A 17738-nucleotide genomic window follows, 5' to 3' on the forward strand; every position below is an offset into this window, starting at 1 on the left:
GATTGTGCCTGAAGAGCACCACTTATATAGACTATAGTGCTCTCCACCAGGCATAGACATCGCCAGGGATACAAACTTACAGAGACGCTCCGTTTCCAGCGCGACAAACACCTCGTGAACACCAGATAGCAGCGTGAGCCAGTGTCGCTCCTGGACGGTGAGACAGACGTCGAGGACCCTCGGTCATTCGCAACGCTGTCACCTCCAAACCAACTAGTCGCAAGCCCGCGCTGGGCACAACAGTACGAAGTAGTGGTTGCGACTTCGGCGATGATTTGTAAGAAAGTGTTTGCTCCCCACACCGGAGCTCGCGCTATTCCGCCGACTTTACTTGACACTTGACGAGGTGTTTGTCGCGCTGGAAACGGAGCGTCTCTGTAAGTTTGCATACCTGGTGATGTTTGTGCCTGGAGAGCACTATATAAGTGGTGCTCTTCAGGCAGGCACAATCTTCCTCAGCCTACTCAAGCTCAACTGATGAAGGGTGAATTCCCCGAAACAATGTGTATTGATCAGGGAGTGGTGCTTTCTTGCCGGTTTGCCGAGTCGAAGGTTCGATGGACTTCTCGTGTGCTCTGGATGGCAGTCGTGAGTCAGTCAAGTGTCAAGTAAAGTCGGCGGAATAGCGCGAGCTCCGGTGTGGGGAGCAAACCCTTTCTTACAAATCATCGCCGAAGTCGCAACCACTACTTCGTAATTACTATTCATTCAATCATGTATTGCGCTTCAGATTTTCTTCCGTTTTTGTCTCTTGGTGCGTTACCGGCATGGCGATACTGAGACCTAATGGTCAGTGGAGTGCCTGTAGCCTCACCGGCACTGCTACTATCTGTGACTGTGGCGACCACCATTCAATGTCTCGTCCTCTCCTAACCGTACCCCAACTCTCTCTCTCTCTCTCTCTCACCTCTTTTTCTTAATAATAAAAAAGCCTGTCCTAGAAGACCACTGAAACCAGGAAAGGGATGCTATTTCCAGTCAAATGACCCTGGATAAAGAGACCACGTTTTGAAGGTAACTAATTAACTAGCGGTCGACAGGATTCACTGTACGTATGAACAAGCACGTGAGCGAAGTGTCACACGTGCACCCTCTACTTGGCTCTAGCTCTCATCAGCTCAGCAGGCCTAGCGCCTCTGAAAGTCTGATCTGCAAGATGTGATTGTGAGTAGGTCTACACGTGTGTAAAATCAATGCCCTGCATGCTACTAGTATTACGGGTAGAGTTTTCTATTTTGTAGGCTGCTAGCTAGCTAGCTGTAGACCATGGGCATGGTAGACGTCTACAAAGTACAATGTAGACCTACATATACATACAACAACGAAGCCGTCGATCGAAGGTGACTAATAGTAATACAATCATGTACATCAATGGATCAGTTGGGGAAGAGAACTTTTTTTTTTTTTTTTTTACTACAAAGCACTGGCCAGCAACATAAAAGGGGAGGTAGACAAAAGTGGACAAGCGAACTTTGACAACACAGAGGAGCGTGGCATGCGTGCCGATGAGGTAGGTCAACCTCCCCCGACCTAGTGGTCTCGGGTTCAACAGTTGGTCTACGCATCAGGAAGGGGAAATGGACAGAGAAAGGGAGAATGAGCATGAGGAGCTTCCCAGGAGAGGAAGAGTGAGAGAGAGAGAGAGAGAGAGAGAGAGAGAGAGAGAGAGAGAGAGAGACAGAAAATGATAATAATAGAGACAACCGGTTATTCTCAGTGCTGGTGGACTTCAGTGGCCCATAGCCAATTGGTCTGGCGGAGGTGATGGTAGGCCTTGGTCTTGAATGTCGGCAATTTCTTGAGAGTTGGGCGTTCGGCGAGGATTGGGGCAGGCAGTGTGTTCCAGCTCTCCAGGACAAAGTATGGGAAGGAGCGGCGGATGAACTCTGGACTGGAGGCTGGCAGAGGAGTTGCGAGTTGGAAAGAGTGGCCACCGAGGGACTGGCGTTGCCGGCGCGTCCGGGGTGCAGCGTTAACTCTTGCTGGGGGAGGTACCATGTTGGTAAGCAGAGCTGGACCTGGTATGCATTGCAGCTTATACAGGTAGCACAGCCCGTAAACATGCCTTCGGATTGCCAGGCTGGGGAGCAATGAGGGGCCAATAACCTTCATGGCTCGACGCTGGACCAGGTCCAGCTGATGGAGGTGACAATGTGCCGCACTTGCCCAGACGAGAGGGGCGTACTCCATTATAGGCCGTACAAATCCTTTGTACACAGTTAGGCGCCCTGCACTGTCCAGGATCCGAGATGCCTTTCGGAGCAGGCCGAATCGCTGGTTGGCTCTAACGGCAAGGGAACGGATGTGGGCCCGGAAGGAGAGAGTACTGTCAAATAACACTCCTAGCAGCTTGAGCTGAGGGCTCTCAGGCACCTGCATGCCATCAAATGTGAGCTGTGGGACATCCAGGGATGGTCTGTGGCGGTCAAGGAGTATTGCCTGAGATTTTGATGGCTCGAACTTTATCTTCCATTGGGCACCCCAAGTCTGCAGGCGGTCAATAGATGCTTGGAGGCTATTGCAAGCAGCAGCGATGGTATCTGGGTTTCTGATTAGGGCATAGAGTGTTGTATCGTCCGCGTAGACAGCTAGACTGGAGCCTGGGGCTAAACACTGTTCTGCATCGTTTACATATAACAGGAAAAGAGTGGGACCTAGGAGGCTACCCTGGGGCACTCCAGCCTTGATCGGGAACAGTGGGGAGGACTGACCGCCAACAACTACAGTCAGTTTTCGGTCATGGAGATACGACCTTAGCCAAGCCAGGAGTTGGCCGTGGATGCCACATTGCTGTGCCTTCGCAAGGACACCTGGGTGGGAAACCTTGTCGAATGCCCCGGCAATATCAACTGCCAGGGCATGCACAAGACCGCCGCCAGCCAGGGTAGTGGCCCAGGAATGCTGGAGAGCCGTCAGTAGGTCACTTGTGCCCAGTCCACGTCGGAAGCCAAACTGGGACGAGGAGAAGAGTTGATGGGTTTCCAGGTGGTTCACAAGCTGCCGATTGATGATACCTTCCATGATCTTAGAGATGATCGTCAGGAGAGATATAGGCCGGTAGTTCTTCATCATGGATTTGGGTCCTTTCTTGTGCACTGGAACGACACGGGCAATTTTCCATGATTGGGGCTGGACTCCATTTGCAAAACACAGGCGAAACAATCTAGCCAGAGGATGTGCTAGTTCAGCTGCACACTCCTTGAGTACTCGTCCTGGGATCTCATCTGGACCAGTGGATTTGGATGTGTTGAGACGCTTCAGGCACTGTTGGACTTCAGAGACGCGGAAGCGGACGCGCTGCAGGCCCGGAGTGGTAGTGCAGGGTGTTGCTGGTAACTCAGCATTGTCGATGTCATTATCCCCAAGGCTACATTTTTCAGCAAAGAATCTAGCAAGGCACTCGCTCTTGGCTTTCGATGTACTGTGCTCGTGCCCGTCAGCATCAGTGAGTGTTGGCACGTCTGTAGTCCTACCCAGACCGGCGGCGCGCTTGACATTCCTCCACCAGTCCTTGTCTCTCATGGAACCACGTGTGAGACGCTCTCGGACTGTCTGCTCTTCAGCTTGTTGTGCACGATGTTGGGTTGTAATAGATTGAGTGACAGTTGTCATGAACGACTGCTTCAGGCATTCGCTGGGCCCCTGGTGACGCCAGGCCTTCCACGCTTTCTCTTTGGCACGTTGAGCCTCAGTGCATTCTGGTGTCCACCAGCTCGGATCGGACGGCCTTGTTTCCAGCATCTTGTGGGGAATAAACTGCAGCATCCCAGACACGATGTGCCTAGTAACAAGGCTGCATGCTTCCTCTGGGTCCTCCGGAAACTCAGCTGCCCAGGCAATGCGACGGTAGTGGGCACGCAGTCTGTTCCAGTCGGCTTGGCCATATCGCCACACACGTCTCCGTGTGCTGGGCTCATTTTCAAGCGGGGCTTGAGCGAGCACAGCGTGGACAACACAATGGTCTGACCTTCCTATCGGCGGCGAGATACCGGTGGTCACAGTACCAGTGAAGTCAGAGAGCACTAAGTCCAGGGTGTTGAGACCTCGGGTTGGTTCTTGGACATGCTGCATGAGGCTGTGGGCAGCGCTTAGTTCCTCCATGTACTCCCCTGCACGGGTGGTCTTAGAGCTGCCGAGCCAAGCCGTGTTGTGGACATTGAAGTCTCCGACCAGCATGGTGTGGGTGCCGTGTTTTCTGACGCTATCCAGGATGCCATCGAGGTGCTCAAGTGTTGAGATATCAGTCTCTGAGGCGGATCCTGGCCTGTATACAGCACCCAGCACTATCTTACCATGATGGGCAGACTGCACTGTGAGCCAAGTTACTTCGTGAACAGATGAGTCATACTGATCTAGATGATGGTACGCCAATGGGCTGCGTACCCAGATTGCTATGCCACCACCATGTTCAGTCCTGTCACGCCGGAGTGGGCCGGAGTACCCTGGGATGGCTGACTCATGAAGGGAGAATTTCTCTGCGGTGATCTTGGTTTCAGTAACAACAGCGATATCAGCTTTGGAGGATACAAGCGCGTGTTGAAACTCTCCAAATTTGGACATGATTCCACCAGCATTTGTAAGGAGGATTTTCATTGTTGCTTGCTTGCAGTATCTGCGCTGCTGCTTTTGTTGTTGCTTGCAGTATCTGCGCTGTTGCTTTTGTTGTTGCTTGCAGTATCTGCGCTGTTGCTTTTGTTGTTGCTTGCAGTATCTGCGCTGCTGCTTTTGTTGCTACCTGCGCTTTGCAGTGGATTGGGCAGGGATGGGGATGTCTCTGGCGTGTCAGTTGGTGGGCAGCCAGGCTGAGCTGACCCTGGTACTGTCTTGTGAGTGTCGGATGTGTGGAAGGTCCACCTCCTGCAATAAAGTGGCCTTGGCCAGAAGTTGGCAGCCAGCAGGATATGCAGGGAGCTGGCATCCACAAACGCTCTTGCAGACATGCAGCCGCTAGCATTGACATGCATGCTACAGGTGTGGAGCACTACTGGTGTGTCGGAGTTGACGGCCCTGCTACGCAAATCAACAAATTCGCGTAACCGGTCTTCAGTTGTCTCCCTGCTGAGGTTACCAACATATACGACAGCTCTCTTCGCTCTGTGGGGCTCATCTGCAATTAGTTTCCATGCATCGTCGGAGATGGGCTGCAACACCTGTGTGCTCTTGTTGCGCTTTCGTCTCCGTGGCTGCTGAAAACCGTCATCCGCGTCACTCTCGCTCACGCTGTCCACATTGTGGCCAGGGCTGGCTGCTGGGCGAGCATCATTTTCAGTACGGGGCGCATCGGATGCTGGACCTTGGTTCAGCGCGCTGCTGTAGCTGGTAGATCTGCTCGTACTCGCACTCATGCTACACTGCCTGCAGGCTGTGCGGGGGTCAGTACGGGTACGGTCAGGGTTCGTAGTACGTCCTGGCTGGCATGGCTGAGGAGCTTTCGCCGCGCAATGGCGGATTCTTTGAGAGAAGCTACCTCCTCCTTCAGCTCAGATACTTGTCTGGATAGCTCATCGAACCTATTGTTCAGGCGATCCTCGCGATCGGCGGCCTCGGAGACAAGTGCGGCCAGACTTTTTAGCACTGCCGATACATCCGACTCGATACTAGGCAGGGAGCCCAACATTTTCGTCTCAGATTCAGTCAAGGCTGATACACGAGAGTTAGTTCTCGTGGTAGCTCCGGGCATGGCAAGTTTCCGACACTACTCTACTTCTATTTCTAATCACTGATCTAGTCTACTTCCAGTCCGGCCTGATGCCGGCTGGGCTGCAAAAAAGGGGAAAAAAGGAGAGCCCGAAAAACGCGTGGCTCACTTTTCAAAATCCAAAAAAAAAAAAAAAAAAAAAAAGAACTGCCTGAAAACATCAATAATAATTTTAGCTGGTCAAGGTCAGAAACTGGAAAAAATTTAATGTTGAATATTGGAATTCGTGATAGCAGTGAACACGGTAAATATTTCATAAGTCGTTGTTTGTGGAAAGGCAGCGTCTCTGCTCTCCATAGCCACTAAGGATGCAGTCCTCGGTTGGTGTGCTTCGTGGTCGTGCCCCGCACTTGCTTGCGAAGCGGTGGTGTTCCGGCGCTACGCTAGCGAACAGAGGCAAGTGCAATATTATTGCACCATGCTGACTTGATCATAAATCAATTATACAAATTATAAATGGGAAATCAACACTGACAATTCGCTAGTTTGAGTGAGCGTTGAAGGGAATACTTCAAATCGACGGCGATGAGGTAGTTTGGTGAATGGCACTCATACGTATTACTATTACTGTTGACGAACGAACATAGTTTTATAACATTCAGTACTGTAGTATGATTTCTGTGAATTTAGAATAGTGGAGTGGATTTGTTGACATTTTGTACTACGTCTCGGATCTGAATCCTGCCCGTACTGGTGGACTGTAGGCCTGTCATAAACCAAGCAGGCAGCAACCAACGAGAAGCCACAATTATAAAAAATGATTACTCAATCTGCGGACAGCATGCTGTTTCGTTCTTTGTGCACTCATCAGCGCAGCACAGAGGAAATGAGGCCGAACCTGATAGCAATGGAAAATTTCCAATCAGGCCCGAACGTACCTTGCCAGAGTGCTCAAACTGACAAGTCAGTGAGCTCTGCGTAATGCAAACAGCAAAGGCACTACCCCACATGAGAGTGCTCAACTACTACAAGAGCAGGAGCGAAAATACTCTAAAAAATGATTATAGATGTAGCACAAACTGACAGTGGCGGCCGGAAGCGCGTATTGAATAGATATATTGCATGGTGTTTATTCTTCAAGTTAAAAAATAACTGTTGCACTATGAATAGTGAGTACCATATGGTCTTGTATAAAAAGCCTGTCTTCAGAGAAAGCCCGGATTTTATGCGCCACATTTACGAGCGGGTGGTGGCGTCCCACGGAAGCGGAAAGGTGGTTTTTGACCGGGGAGTTGTACGACTCCTTGTTCTTGACCTGCCCGGTACGCGAACCCGTCGATTTATTTTTTGTTTTTACGGGGAGCCATAATATGTGGAGAGTGTATTCTACGATTTGTGCCATAAGAAATCGCATTTGCTGCTGCTTTGCCAGTTCTAGTCCGCAGTCGATGTTACACGGGAAAACCAGTGGGTATACATCCAGTATACTACCTGGTGTGCGTGGTTCTTTTCAGACTTGAGTATATGGAGCATCGCAAGGGCATGTCTAGATGGGGGTATGGGGGTCACGTGCCATACCCTCATGCCCAAAGAGAAGCAGAAACATTCTTTGCTCGGGGGCTCAGCAGAGAGAACACATGTGTGTATGTGTATGTGGGAGCTGCGTGTGTGTGTGTGTGTGTGTGTGTGTGTTTATGTGGGTTTGCACGCACGCACGTGTGTGTGTGTGTGTTTGTGTTTTGCTACAGATGTCATCCCTACCACCCACCAGTCAGTGTATGGTGTAGCGCACCGCTGCTTCACTTCATCCGCACTGCGCAGAAGCCATGAAGATGTGGCGCCGGCGATCACGCAGAAGAAACTGTTCACACCCGGACCGCTGGGCGTCAGCATGAGCACTAAGGAAGCCATGCTCTACGATCTGGGTTCCAGAGACGAGGCGTTCATTCAGACTGTGCAGTGCGTGCGCGATGAGCTGGTAGACCTATCCGGAGAATCGCGCGACGACTACACGTGTATTCCAGTGCAGGTTAGTAAGGAGTTCAGGAGAGAGAGAGAGAGAGAGAGAGAGAGAGAGAGAGAGAGAGAGAGAGAGAGAAGAGTGTGCAAGAGTGAGAGATGACCAGTTTTTAGTAGTGAGCAAGTACTTGTACTAGTGTGACGGTTTGCTTCGGTTGATTGTGCAATTCCAGTTTTGATGGTTGTGCTTGTTTCGAGCAGTAATTGCTAGAGTTTTAAAATTCTTTTTTTGTTGCCCTTTCCAGGGAAGTGGTACGTTTGCTGTGGAGGCAGCGCTAACTACAAGCATCCCGCGCACTCGTCCCAACATTCTTGTTCTGGTGAACGGTGCGTATGGCCATAGGATTGGCGAGATCATCACAGCACTGGGTATCAGCGACTGTGTGAAGCTCTCGTTTCCAGAGAATGTTCCCATGGACTTGGACGTCGTGGAGAGAAAGATCATCGAGTTGGTAAGTTGGTGGAAATGCTCTACATAACAGTTACAATTGTCCTTGTCCGAGTCGGCCTCCTCTCTTTTCAAACACTTCGCGGTGTTTTTTTCAGTGTCCCCGGCGGTTTCAAGCAAGTGTCGTTGATGGCATCACGAGGACAAAGTTGGCGCTATACGCATACTATGCATCTTGCAAAAACTGCCTTAGGACTGCTGGCAATATTTCATAGCCAAAAGTATGCTACTGTGATTTCCTTTCTGTGTCCCGCACGCTCATTGCTCTCCCTTCATTGCTGTAATTTTGCGGCTACAGCTACGCACTGCGGAACAGCAAACACCACACTTTCCCTGTGGTTTGAATACAACCTTCATACGGAACTGAAGTTCATGCACCCAAAGTCTAGAGTCTGCATCTGTACTCGAAAAAATCCAGCAAAACCGGGACCGTGCTGGCGCAACAGATTGTGGATGTTGTGCCTGAATATGGAGTGTGTGATACAGCCAAGATATGAAGGCAGCGTGCCGCGCACTGACCCTAAAGCATACACCAGTTGCATACACCAATTGCATACACCAGTTGCATACACCAGTTAGTGGACTACACTTGATACAGGTGATGGCCTATGACGACGGTGGTATTCGTTTGACTTTATACCTCTAGTATATTATGCATTAGCGGTAACATTCGAATCTGTGTATAATGATAACTAATGCTCTTATACTGTTCATGCGTGCGTGCGTGCGTGTGTGTGTATGTGCGTGCGTGTGTGCGTGCGTGCGTGTATGTGTGTGTGTGTGTGTGTGTGTGTGTGTGTGTGTGTGTGTGTGTGTGTGTGTGTGTGTGTGTGTGTGTGTGCATGTGTATGGGCGTACGTGTGTGCACGTGTATTCTTGCTGTTGCAGGGTCATCGCCTCACCAACGTAGCTGTTGTTCATTGCGAAACCAGCAGTGGACAGATCAACCCGGTCGAGGCTATTGGCCAGATGGTAGCAAAGCATGCATCCCAGGTTAGTAGTGCCCGAAAGCATGATGGTGCCCTGTGGTGCCATGATATGCTGTATTTTTCTGTGTGTCAGCTGCACTTTAAAATGCATAAAAACAATCAACAATCCTTCCTGCGGTTTTGACTTTCGAATGCTGGATGTGGACCGACCAGCGCTGCAGCACTACGTACAATCATATTGCATGTACGTATGGTGTCATTCAGGAACGTTTCGTGTACTGCAATCCATCATTGCACTAGCACAAAGCTTTTCATGTTGTCAATTTTGAATCAAGGACATATTAGGCAACCTTTGTTCAAACTTTGATCGCTCTTCGAAAGCAGCTGGTGTCGCTTTGTATGCCTGAGTCACGTTTAGTGAGGGTGTCAACAAATTGAAAGTCTGGCGTGCGTCTTATACAACGAATGTCAATAAAGATACGAATTTTGGGCCCGAAGAGAGTGGGTTAACTTAAAGGAAGGGGGAAGGAGGGGGCTTAGCTCCCCTGGAAAATACGGTATCCAGTGCGTTCGATGGAAGGGGATGCGGGTCGAAAGTCTGTTTCTTGAGGGAATCTTTTGTCCCATCATAAAAATGCATCTACTGGAGCAGTCAAGAAATTACTGTGGGGTGGTCGCTAATCACATGGTGCACTGTGCTCTCTCTCTCTCTCTCTCTCTCTCTCTCTCTCTCTCTCTCTCTCTCTCTCTCTCTCTCTCTCTCTCTCTCTCTCTCTCTCTCTCTCTCTCTCTCTCTCTCTCTCTCTCTCTCTCTCTCTCTCTCTCTCTCTCTCTCTCTCTCTCTCTCTCTCTCTCTCTCTCTCTCTCTCTCTCTCTATTTATCTATCTCTCTCTCTCATTCTCACTCACTCTCACTCTTACTCTCTTCATAAATTGATGGCAATGTGCCTCTCCTTATTTGCCCCATTGTTATTGGGTGTATTCGTCCTTTTTGGTCATTGAATCAAAATACGATCAACAACAACAACAACACATATTGTTTAGTTAGTTTATGGCGCCCCACGGCAAGCGGGAATACACAGCACGCATGAGAGCAGCATGACTGCATGCACGTATGCACTCTCTTTTCTTTCAATGTCCAAGTATGATCATGAGTATAAGTATATGCGGACTGCAGTCATGCATGGTGCACCGCATACAAAGTGTAAGCAAGGAAACTGGTTTCAAGTTTCTTGTTCATGATTGCACTGAGAGGTTGGAGACCAGGTGTCAGCATTCCATTGCAACCATTGAAGTCGACTGCGGATATAACGACAGTTCGCAAATAACGACAGAATTTCCATGCCCAGAACAAAGTCCCATCCACCTGTAATGCTTATTGTGAGACTTCGGGTATAACGACACTTCACGCATAAGGATACTTTTCTGATGCCCCGCCGAGTGTCGTTATACGCAAAGTTGACTGTACCCTGTGTTTAAAAAAACCTACCCCAATGTACGTGAACTGATCTGTTTTAGTTGCTATTGCTCTGCATGCCGTGTTTACCCAGGCTTCCTTCTTCATCGATGCCATGAGCAGTTTTGGTTCGGTGCCGTTCAGCCTGTCGTCGGCTCGCTGCGACTTCATGGTAACGTCGGCCAACAAGTGTCTTCAGGGTGTGCCCGGATTCTCACTAGTGCTGGCTAATCTGTAAGTGGAATGATGAGTTGTTCTCACTTGTGCTGGCTAATCTGTAAGTGGAATGATGAGTTGTTCTCACTAGTGCTGGCTAATCTGTAAGTGGAATGATGAGTCGTTCTCACTAGTGCTGGCTAATCTGTAAGTGGAATGATGAGTTGTTCTCACTAGTGCTGGCTAATCTGTAAGTGGAATGATGAGTTGTTCTCACTAGTGCTGGCTAATCTGTAAGTGGAATGATGAGTTGTTCTCACTAGTGCTGGCTAATCTGTAAGTGGAATGATGAATTGTTCTCACTAGTGCTGGCTAATCTGTAAGTGGAATGATGAGTTGTTCTCACTAGTGCTGGCTAATCTGTAAGTGGAATGATGAGATGTTCTCACTAGTGCTGGCTAATCTGTAAGTGGAATGATGAGTTATTCTCACTTTCATCACTTTGAGGTCAGGTCTATGAAATGATGAGGGCGAAATGCCGAAATGTTGCTGAACTCGATGTGAAAACGGGGTGTGGGGTTTTGCAGTGTAATGGGAACGAGCTTGTCAGCTCAAATGCCGTTCTTTTTCGAGGGAAAGTTCGCGGTTTTTGCAGGGTGTTGAACCAGCAGCGTGGAAGGGTGCTATGCAATCCTGATCTCCTTGCCGGGAGAAGCCTATTCATGGTGTTAACTTTTCATTTCCCTTGACCTAACACCGCAAATAGGCTTCTCCCCGGAAAGAGATCAGAATTACATAGCACCCTTCCAACCTGATGGTTCACCACCACTAAAAAATCACTTCCTGTAGCATCAATCGTAGGCTGAACCGTATCATAATTCCAGGGGAAATCATGCTTTATTGTAGTATTGCTGGGATGACAGCTTTACTATAGCTCAGTGGTTAGAGCATAGCTGGCCTCACGCAAAGGTCCCTGTTTGGTGGTGACAGTAAATTTTGTCTTCAGACCGTTTCCTTTTCGACACCCTCCGCTGATGGATATTTTAGTACAGTTGCGCTCGGTGAAATCCAAAGAAGAGCGTATATTTGGTGCCTCGACTGGCATGCCCTTGACAAACTCGAAGTGGCACGAATGCGGACGGACGTACACAAATAGGGTGATGTAATCGGAGCTAGTCCAGGGCACCAGTTTTGCACATCTGGTCAGATTTCACAGAGCGCAACTGTTGTACATCCTCTTTGCCAGAACTCACAATACGGATACTAGCAAGAGTGCACAACTAAGAGTGTGCAACTCCTGTCTGGAGCTGTGATGGGTTCATCCACGGCGGAATATTTTTATAATGCGTCATTCTTTTTGCAGAAGTATGATCAAGTGCGTATGCTTTCCCGCACTTGTTTTGTAGTTCGTTGAGAGTTCATCGGGTTCAGGACACATCAGTCCATCGTCCATTGTTCTGCTTCGACTACCATAGCTGTGATGTACAAATTCTTTGCACAGGTCTACCCCCGTTAGTACAACATTGGGTACAAGACAAACCTCATTTATTTTTATTTCATTTCACAGTCCAATGGCAGAAGCCAATACAAAGGAGGGGGCGTTAGCCAGCCATGGCAAGAGAAGGAATTTGCAGGCAGCGATCCGAAAATCCCCTGACGCTTGAAACGGATACATGCAATTTAAGATAGTAGCTAATACTTTACTCGTTATAAAACAACACTTTTGAAACCCCCGGGGTTGTCTACTAACGAGAGTAGACCTGTACTTTGATCTCCTGCTACGCATGATGGTATCAATAAGACGAATAGCCGCCAATGACTGATGTCATAAAAAAATTCCGCCGTACGCTGGGGGATCGTCGAGTTGCACACTCTTGGTTATGTGCTCTTGATAATACTCGTGGACATGGAAACTCAGTCGGTGGTCAAGTGCCCCCCCGACGCTGGCCATGCAGCCGTGAGTATGCACCCCGAACATACGCTGCAGTGCTGGTCCAATTTTGGATTGTGTATGTGAACTGTAGATTTGGCGCAAATCTTGGCATGTGTCAATGCACATTGCGGGAAGTGACTACACTCCTGAACTTTCCACCAAGAAGAACACGGAACACTCGACAGAAGAAGATAGACAGACAGAGAGGGAAAGATACAGTTCTGTTCTGGTTTGTATATTTGCAGTAGCTAGGCAGCTGGTCTAATATTTGGTGTGAACACCATTATTTGTGATGACTTTCTGCTGCCGTTTGGCATGGATGCGGCGAAACTTGCCACATTGGCAGGCTGTAGTGCTCCCCACTGCAGATCCAGGGCCTCGCGCAGCTGATTCGCAGTTTGGCATTTGTGTGCCGTCAGTCGTCTTTTCAGGAAACTCCGAATAGTCTCGATCGGGTTCAGATCCTGTGAACATGCAGGTTGAAATGTAATGGTCGGCGCTCGTGGTCGATAAAGTCACTGTGCTGTCGGGTGTTAGCTTAACGATGAGGTGTCGCATTGTCCAACTGCAACTCCCAGTTGTTGCCGATGAGCGCGCCGGCCGATTGAGTGGTTGACTGATCTATTCCGGCAGAAAATGTCTGTGCGTTCCATGTGTTCGCATACTCCAGGTCGCCCAATTTCCCAAACAGAGACACAGCACCGAGAATGTGCACTTTCTCTGGATTTTGCGACTGCTCGACAACACGCGCAACATCGTGAGCAAACCAGAACATGATTCGATCATCGGGGCTGGCAACGAGGCAAGCTTCGTTGGTGAATACTGTGTGGTCGAAGTCCTAGCCATGTTGCAGGATTGCCCACGCAAGACGGTGGAGCTTGTGTGCCTCTGTGAGGATAAATTTCCTATGTGGACGGTCAAAGTGGTGGGTTTCTGATAGGCACCGTCTCAACTGCCTAGCACTTACTACTTTGCCTGCCGGACTGACATTCGCCAAGTTGGCACTGACGTTCTCGCTGCTGGATTACGGGTTGTTTTCGACGAACTGCAGGACGTGCTTCAGTCCGTCTGGGCCTTGTGTGGGCTGAGCGCCACTTCCAGCTTTCCTCTTGACTGTCACACCAGCTTCGGTCTTTTGGATGGCATCATTGACCTGAACATTGACCGATAGAGAAATGAATATTCGAGCAAAATTCGTACAGCCGGTCCAATCGCCAATCTGCCTGCTTCCCAGGCCTGCTTGGAAGAGAGCCTCTATATGCTTTCTTTCTGCTTAGTTCCTTTCCAGCGAAATACTGGTGGTTGGGGACAGCCATCGTCTTTCTCTGATCACAACACGAATGCTTCTTTGCAAATCTCTCTTTGCAATGGTGCACGCATGGTGGTGAAGTTCTATGTTCTCTTTGGAGGGTTTTCCGCCAAGGTTAGCCATTGGCTGGTGCTGTTTTCTTGAGTGCGAAAGCTAGCCACATGTTGGAAACCCTTTGCGCGTCTTCAACCAGACTAGCTCCCTTGGCGTTGGAATTCAGTGACTTCAAATGCGATCATGTAAAAATATTAATACCAAAAACGGGATGAGCGGCACTGTACTATCAACACCTGCACTGCCTGTAACGCTCTGTACACACTGAGGGCGCCGGTCCCGGTCATTCGACCGGATTTCCTTTCAAAATTTAATAAATAATAATAAAATAAATTTCCATGTCCACGACAGTAGGTTGTAGCTCGGAAAGACATTAGTTTCAGGGTTAATGGAGTGGAACGAGAGACTACGAGACCATCGACAACATGATGTAAATGCAGTACCAAGTAAGAAAATGTTCGATTGCGTGCCAGAGAAAGCGAGACATGCGCACAACGACCAGTTGCTATGACAACCTCAGGAATCTAGTGCTGCAGCACTAACTGTAAACATCGCCAAAATGCAGACTGTGTGAGTTTTGAAGTATAAAAAAAAATGTTGAACGGCCTCTGCTGGGATGACAGCTACACCATAGCTCAGTGCTTAGACCATCACTGGCCTCCAGTCAAGGTTTGAGGCCTGGTGGTGACAGTTCCTTTCCCCTTTTTCCATTCCCATAACAGACGCGTCGGATGGTATTTTAGTGTGGTACGGTCAGCCATTTGAAGTACAATTTATTCGTGCGGGAGGGGTTGCTGAGCTGACATTTTTGGAAATTTAGAGCACAGATCAGTGTATTTTATTGATACACAGGGTACCTGTGGCAAAAAGTGGTACGGTCAATACCGTAGTGACCGAACCATGTCCGACGCCCAAAAATGCAGACTAATAGCCGTATTTGATGCTGGTAATGGAGTCCTCCTTTTTTAGCCTCGGATGCAATCCAATCAAGATGTAATGCAATACACAATGCATATCTGCACCCTATGTATGCCTGTACAGACGTGCTCTGAAGCGCTGTGGTGGCAACTCCCGCTCTCTCAGCCTAGACCTGTGTAAGCAATACCATGGCCTGCAGAGCAACGGTCAGTTCCGATTCACACCTCCAACTCACTGCATACTAGCCCTACACCAGGCATTGAAGGAGCTCAGAGAGGAAGGCGGCATTGCTGGCAGAAGAAAGCGGTGAGTTGGTTAGTCTGTGTTGCTTTTGCAGTTTGACTTTCACTTTGACCTTCTGCACAAAACTGTTGCTTGAGGTACAGCTATTATACAGTCTATTATCCTGAGAGGTACTAAGAAAGCCGATGTATGTTCTGTGATCAAAACTTAAGAACCTGTATACGGAACTGATACTATGTATATCTTTGCTACATCTGGACTTGCCCTTTGGATGCAGTGAGTGCTAGGTTTTGAGATATTGGTTGTGTGCCCTGCAAGCATACACATGTAAGGTAACAGGGCTGTCCATGCAGGCAGACCTGCACTTATTGTACTTTGAAGTACAACGATCGGATGGGTTTGGGGGGGGGGGGGGGGGGGGGACGTGTGTTCGTACCTGTGTTGTATGGCGGTGCTCTTCTCATATCTTGCTTTCAGATCCGCAGGGAATCATACCACACTCCAGGCTAATGAATGATTGCGGCGCGCGTTTGCTTTAGTCATGTACACCTGTGATTATCTACATGATTGTACCTGGGGTAATTGTATCGTGTTGACGATAGTATTTGCCGCTGTTTTTTGTGCTTGTGTACATTAATAAAGGTACCAAGAGAATAGCCATCTGCTTCGCACAAGGATGGCTGAGCTAGGTTTCAAGGAACTCCTGGAGAACGAAACAGAGAAATCCTTTATCATCACGTCGTTCCGTAACCCGGAGCATCCCAACTTTGATTTCAAGACGTTCTACAGCAAGCTGAGCGAGCGCGGGATGTGCATCTACCCCGGCAAGGTATGCATAACCAATCCTTCATTTGCTTCTTTGTGCCTCTTTCTCTCTATCTGTCCATCTCTCTAGTTGACAGTCTAAGCAATGGCGTTACGATGTTTGTCAGTGTAAAGCAGTTAATCGTAACATACAGGGAGACAACATTAGATTATTGTACCCGATGCGATGTGCGTTTGACCCCGGATAAGGAAGTTCCAAGTGATCCGTGGATCTAAAGCCGTGGATTGCGATCGTGGTCTGGTGTCCCCAAGCGTGGCCCAGACAAGCGATGCCATCATATTATGTGAGTTCGTATAAATCGGCCCTGCCGCAAGGGCGACTGTGATGGGCAGCTTGGGAGTGAAACCCACATGGTTCAGCGGAACAGTTATCTGTGGCGTCTCCCCGTATGTGACAACTCCCTGGTACCAGGTCATGTTCCTCGTGATTGCTTCATCTCTTGTTCCGTTTGTTGCTCTTCACCCCCTTATCTCCTGTCTTATGTCAACGTCCACCCCATCCCCTCCCCTGATCTCAGTAGAGTTGTGCACAAGTGCCTTTTCTGATAAAAAGAAAAAGAAAATCTACCTGCTGTTGTAGTTGGTGAGGCTTCTAGCCTACATTTTACGTGATGTGGACTATGACGCTCTTGTTGAATATCTACCTGTCTGTGTGTCTCTTTTGTGCTCTCCACTCACATGGTGGATACTGTTGGCTATTTGCTGTGGACTCGTACATACTGGTGTAGTTTTTTATTCCTTTTATTTTTCTGCATCGCGTGTGTGTGCTACATCCAGGTGACAGCAGCGGAGTGCTTCCGCATTGGCACCATAGGTAATTTGCATCCGGACGATATCCGTCAACTACTGGCAGCCATCGAAGAGGTCACGAAGGAGATGGATATTGCCCTTCCACTTGGAAGTTAGACAGTGTAGTTTTCACATCACCTACGTTAGCAGGTGACAGAATCTAGTCTTTTCAGTCACTTGTTTCAACTGTAATGGATAACGCATTGGTATACAAGTAGTATACTGTGATTGTTTTATAATTGCTCCGAAACGCATGTTTTACTTGCTGAAAGTAGGCAGCCTTTATCATATAATCTACCTTTTCAAATGATACGATATTTTTGAATTGTTCAGTTCATTCTCGCCCACTAGAGGCATGCATTCAGATAAGTATAATATTTTATCTTTTACACAAGCATTTTCGAATGCTTGTTCTTGTTGTGAACGTCGCACGGCAGTGTGTTATGCTAGGATATCTCGATTTACTTCACCGCTTACACCAAATTATTTCCTTTCTTTTTGACGCGCAGCCCCTTCTGTTTTGTTCCGTCCGCTTTCTGCGCACCTATGTGAGAGTTTTGGATTTCATTCGCATGCTGTTGTGCCTGTTTCGTGTTCGTATTCACAGAGCGGTTTTGTCCGCAGAAGACGGTGGTCAGCTACAGTGAAGCATCCGACGTTGTGTTTTGTAGACTTGATTGCCACCAGTCGTCCTCATTGTGTTTGATGTATCCGGGATTCCCATTCTTTTTGAGCGAAATTAAATTTTTATGCTTGTATCCGTATACAGCACAGGCTCCTGTGCGCTGAGGCCCTAGCCCTGAGATGAGCTGTACCCGTGGAAAATCCTGATTCCGAGGCCGCGTTTTCCGCGATTTTCCCTCGTTTTTTAAAACTTTTTTGTTGCACTACACGTACATACAGTGCACTGTTCGGTCAGCAACGTCTCATCGTGGCGGCCTTGTACTCAAATATGACGAGTGCTTACACCAGAGACTTGTAACTGATTGATTTCCCTACATCAGTACAATCATGTACATAT

General features: G+C 48.6%; 1 protein-coding gene across 1 annotated transcript; it reads left to right on the plus strand.

Annotated features, from left to right (window-relative positions):
- Positions 1–5895: 5895 nt before the first annotated feature.
- Positions 5896–17365, plus strand: LOC135811649 (2-aminoethylphosphonate--pyruvate transaminase-like). Its single transcript, XM_065324884.1, has 8 exons — positions 5896–6094; positions 7387–7667; positions 7903–8109; positions 8994–9098; positions 10585–10724; positions 14984–15166; positions 15746–15932; positions 16706–17365. The coding sequence occupies exons 1-8, from the start codon at positions 6007–6009 to the stop codon at positions 16832–16834; spliced, it is 1320 nt and encodes a 439-aa protein (XP_065180956.1). The 5' UTR covers positions 5896–6006; the 3' UTR covers positions 16835–17365.
- The last annotated feature ends 373 nt before the right edge of the window (positions 17366–17738 follow it).

This window comes from Sycon ciliatum, chromosome 3 (assembly GCF_964019385.1).
Source record: "Sycon ciliatum chromosome 3, ocSycCili1.1, whole genome shotgun sequence".
Lineage (NCBI taxonomy): Eukaryota > Metazoa > Porifera > Calcarea > Leucosolenida > Sycettidae > Sycon > Sycon ciliatum.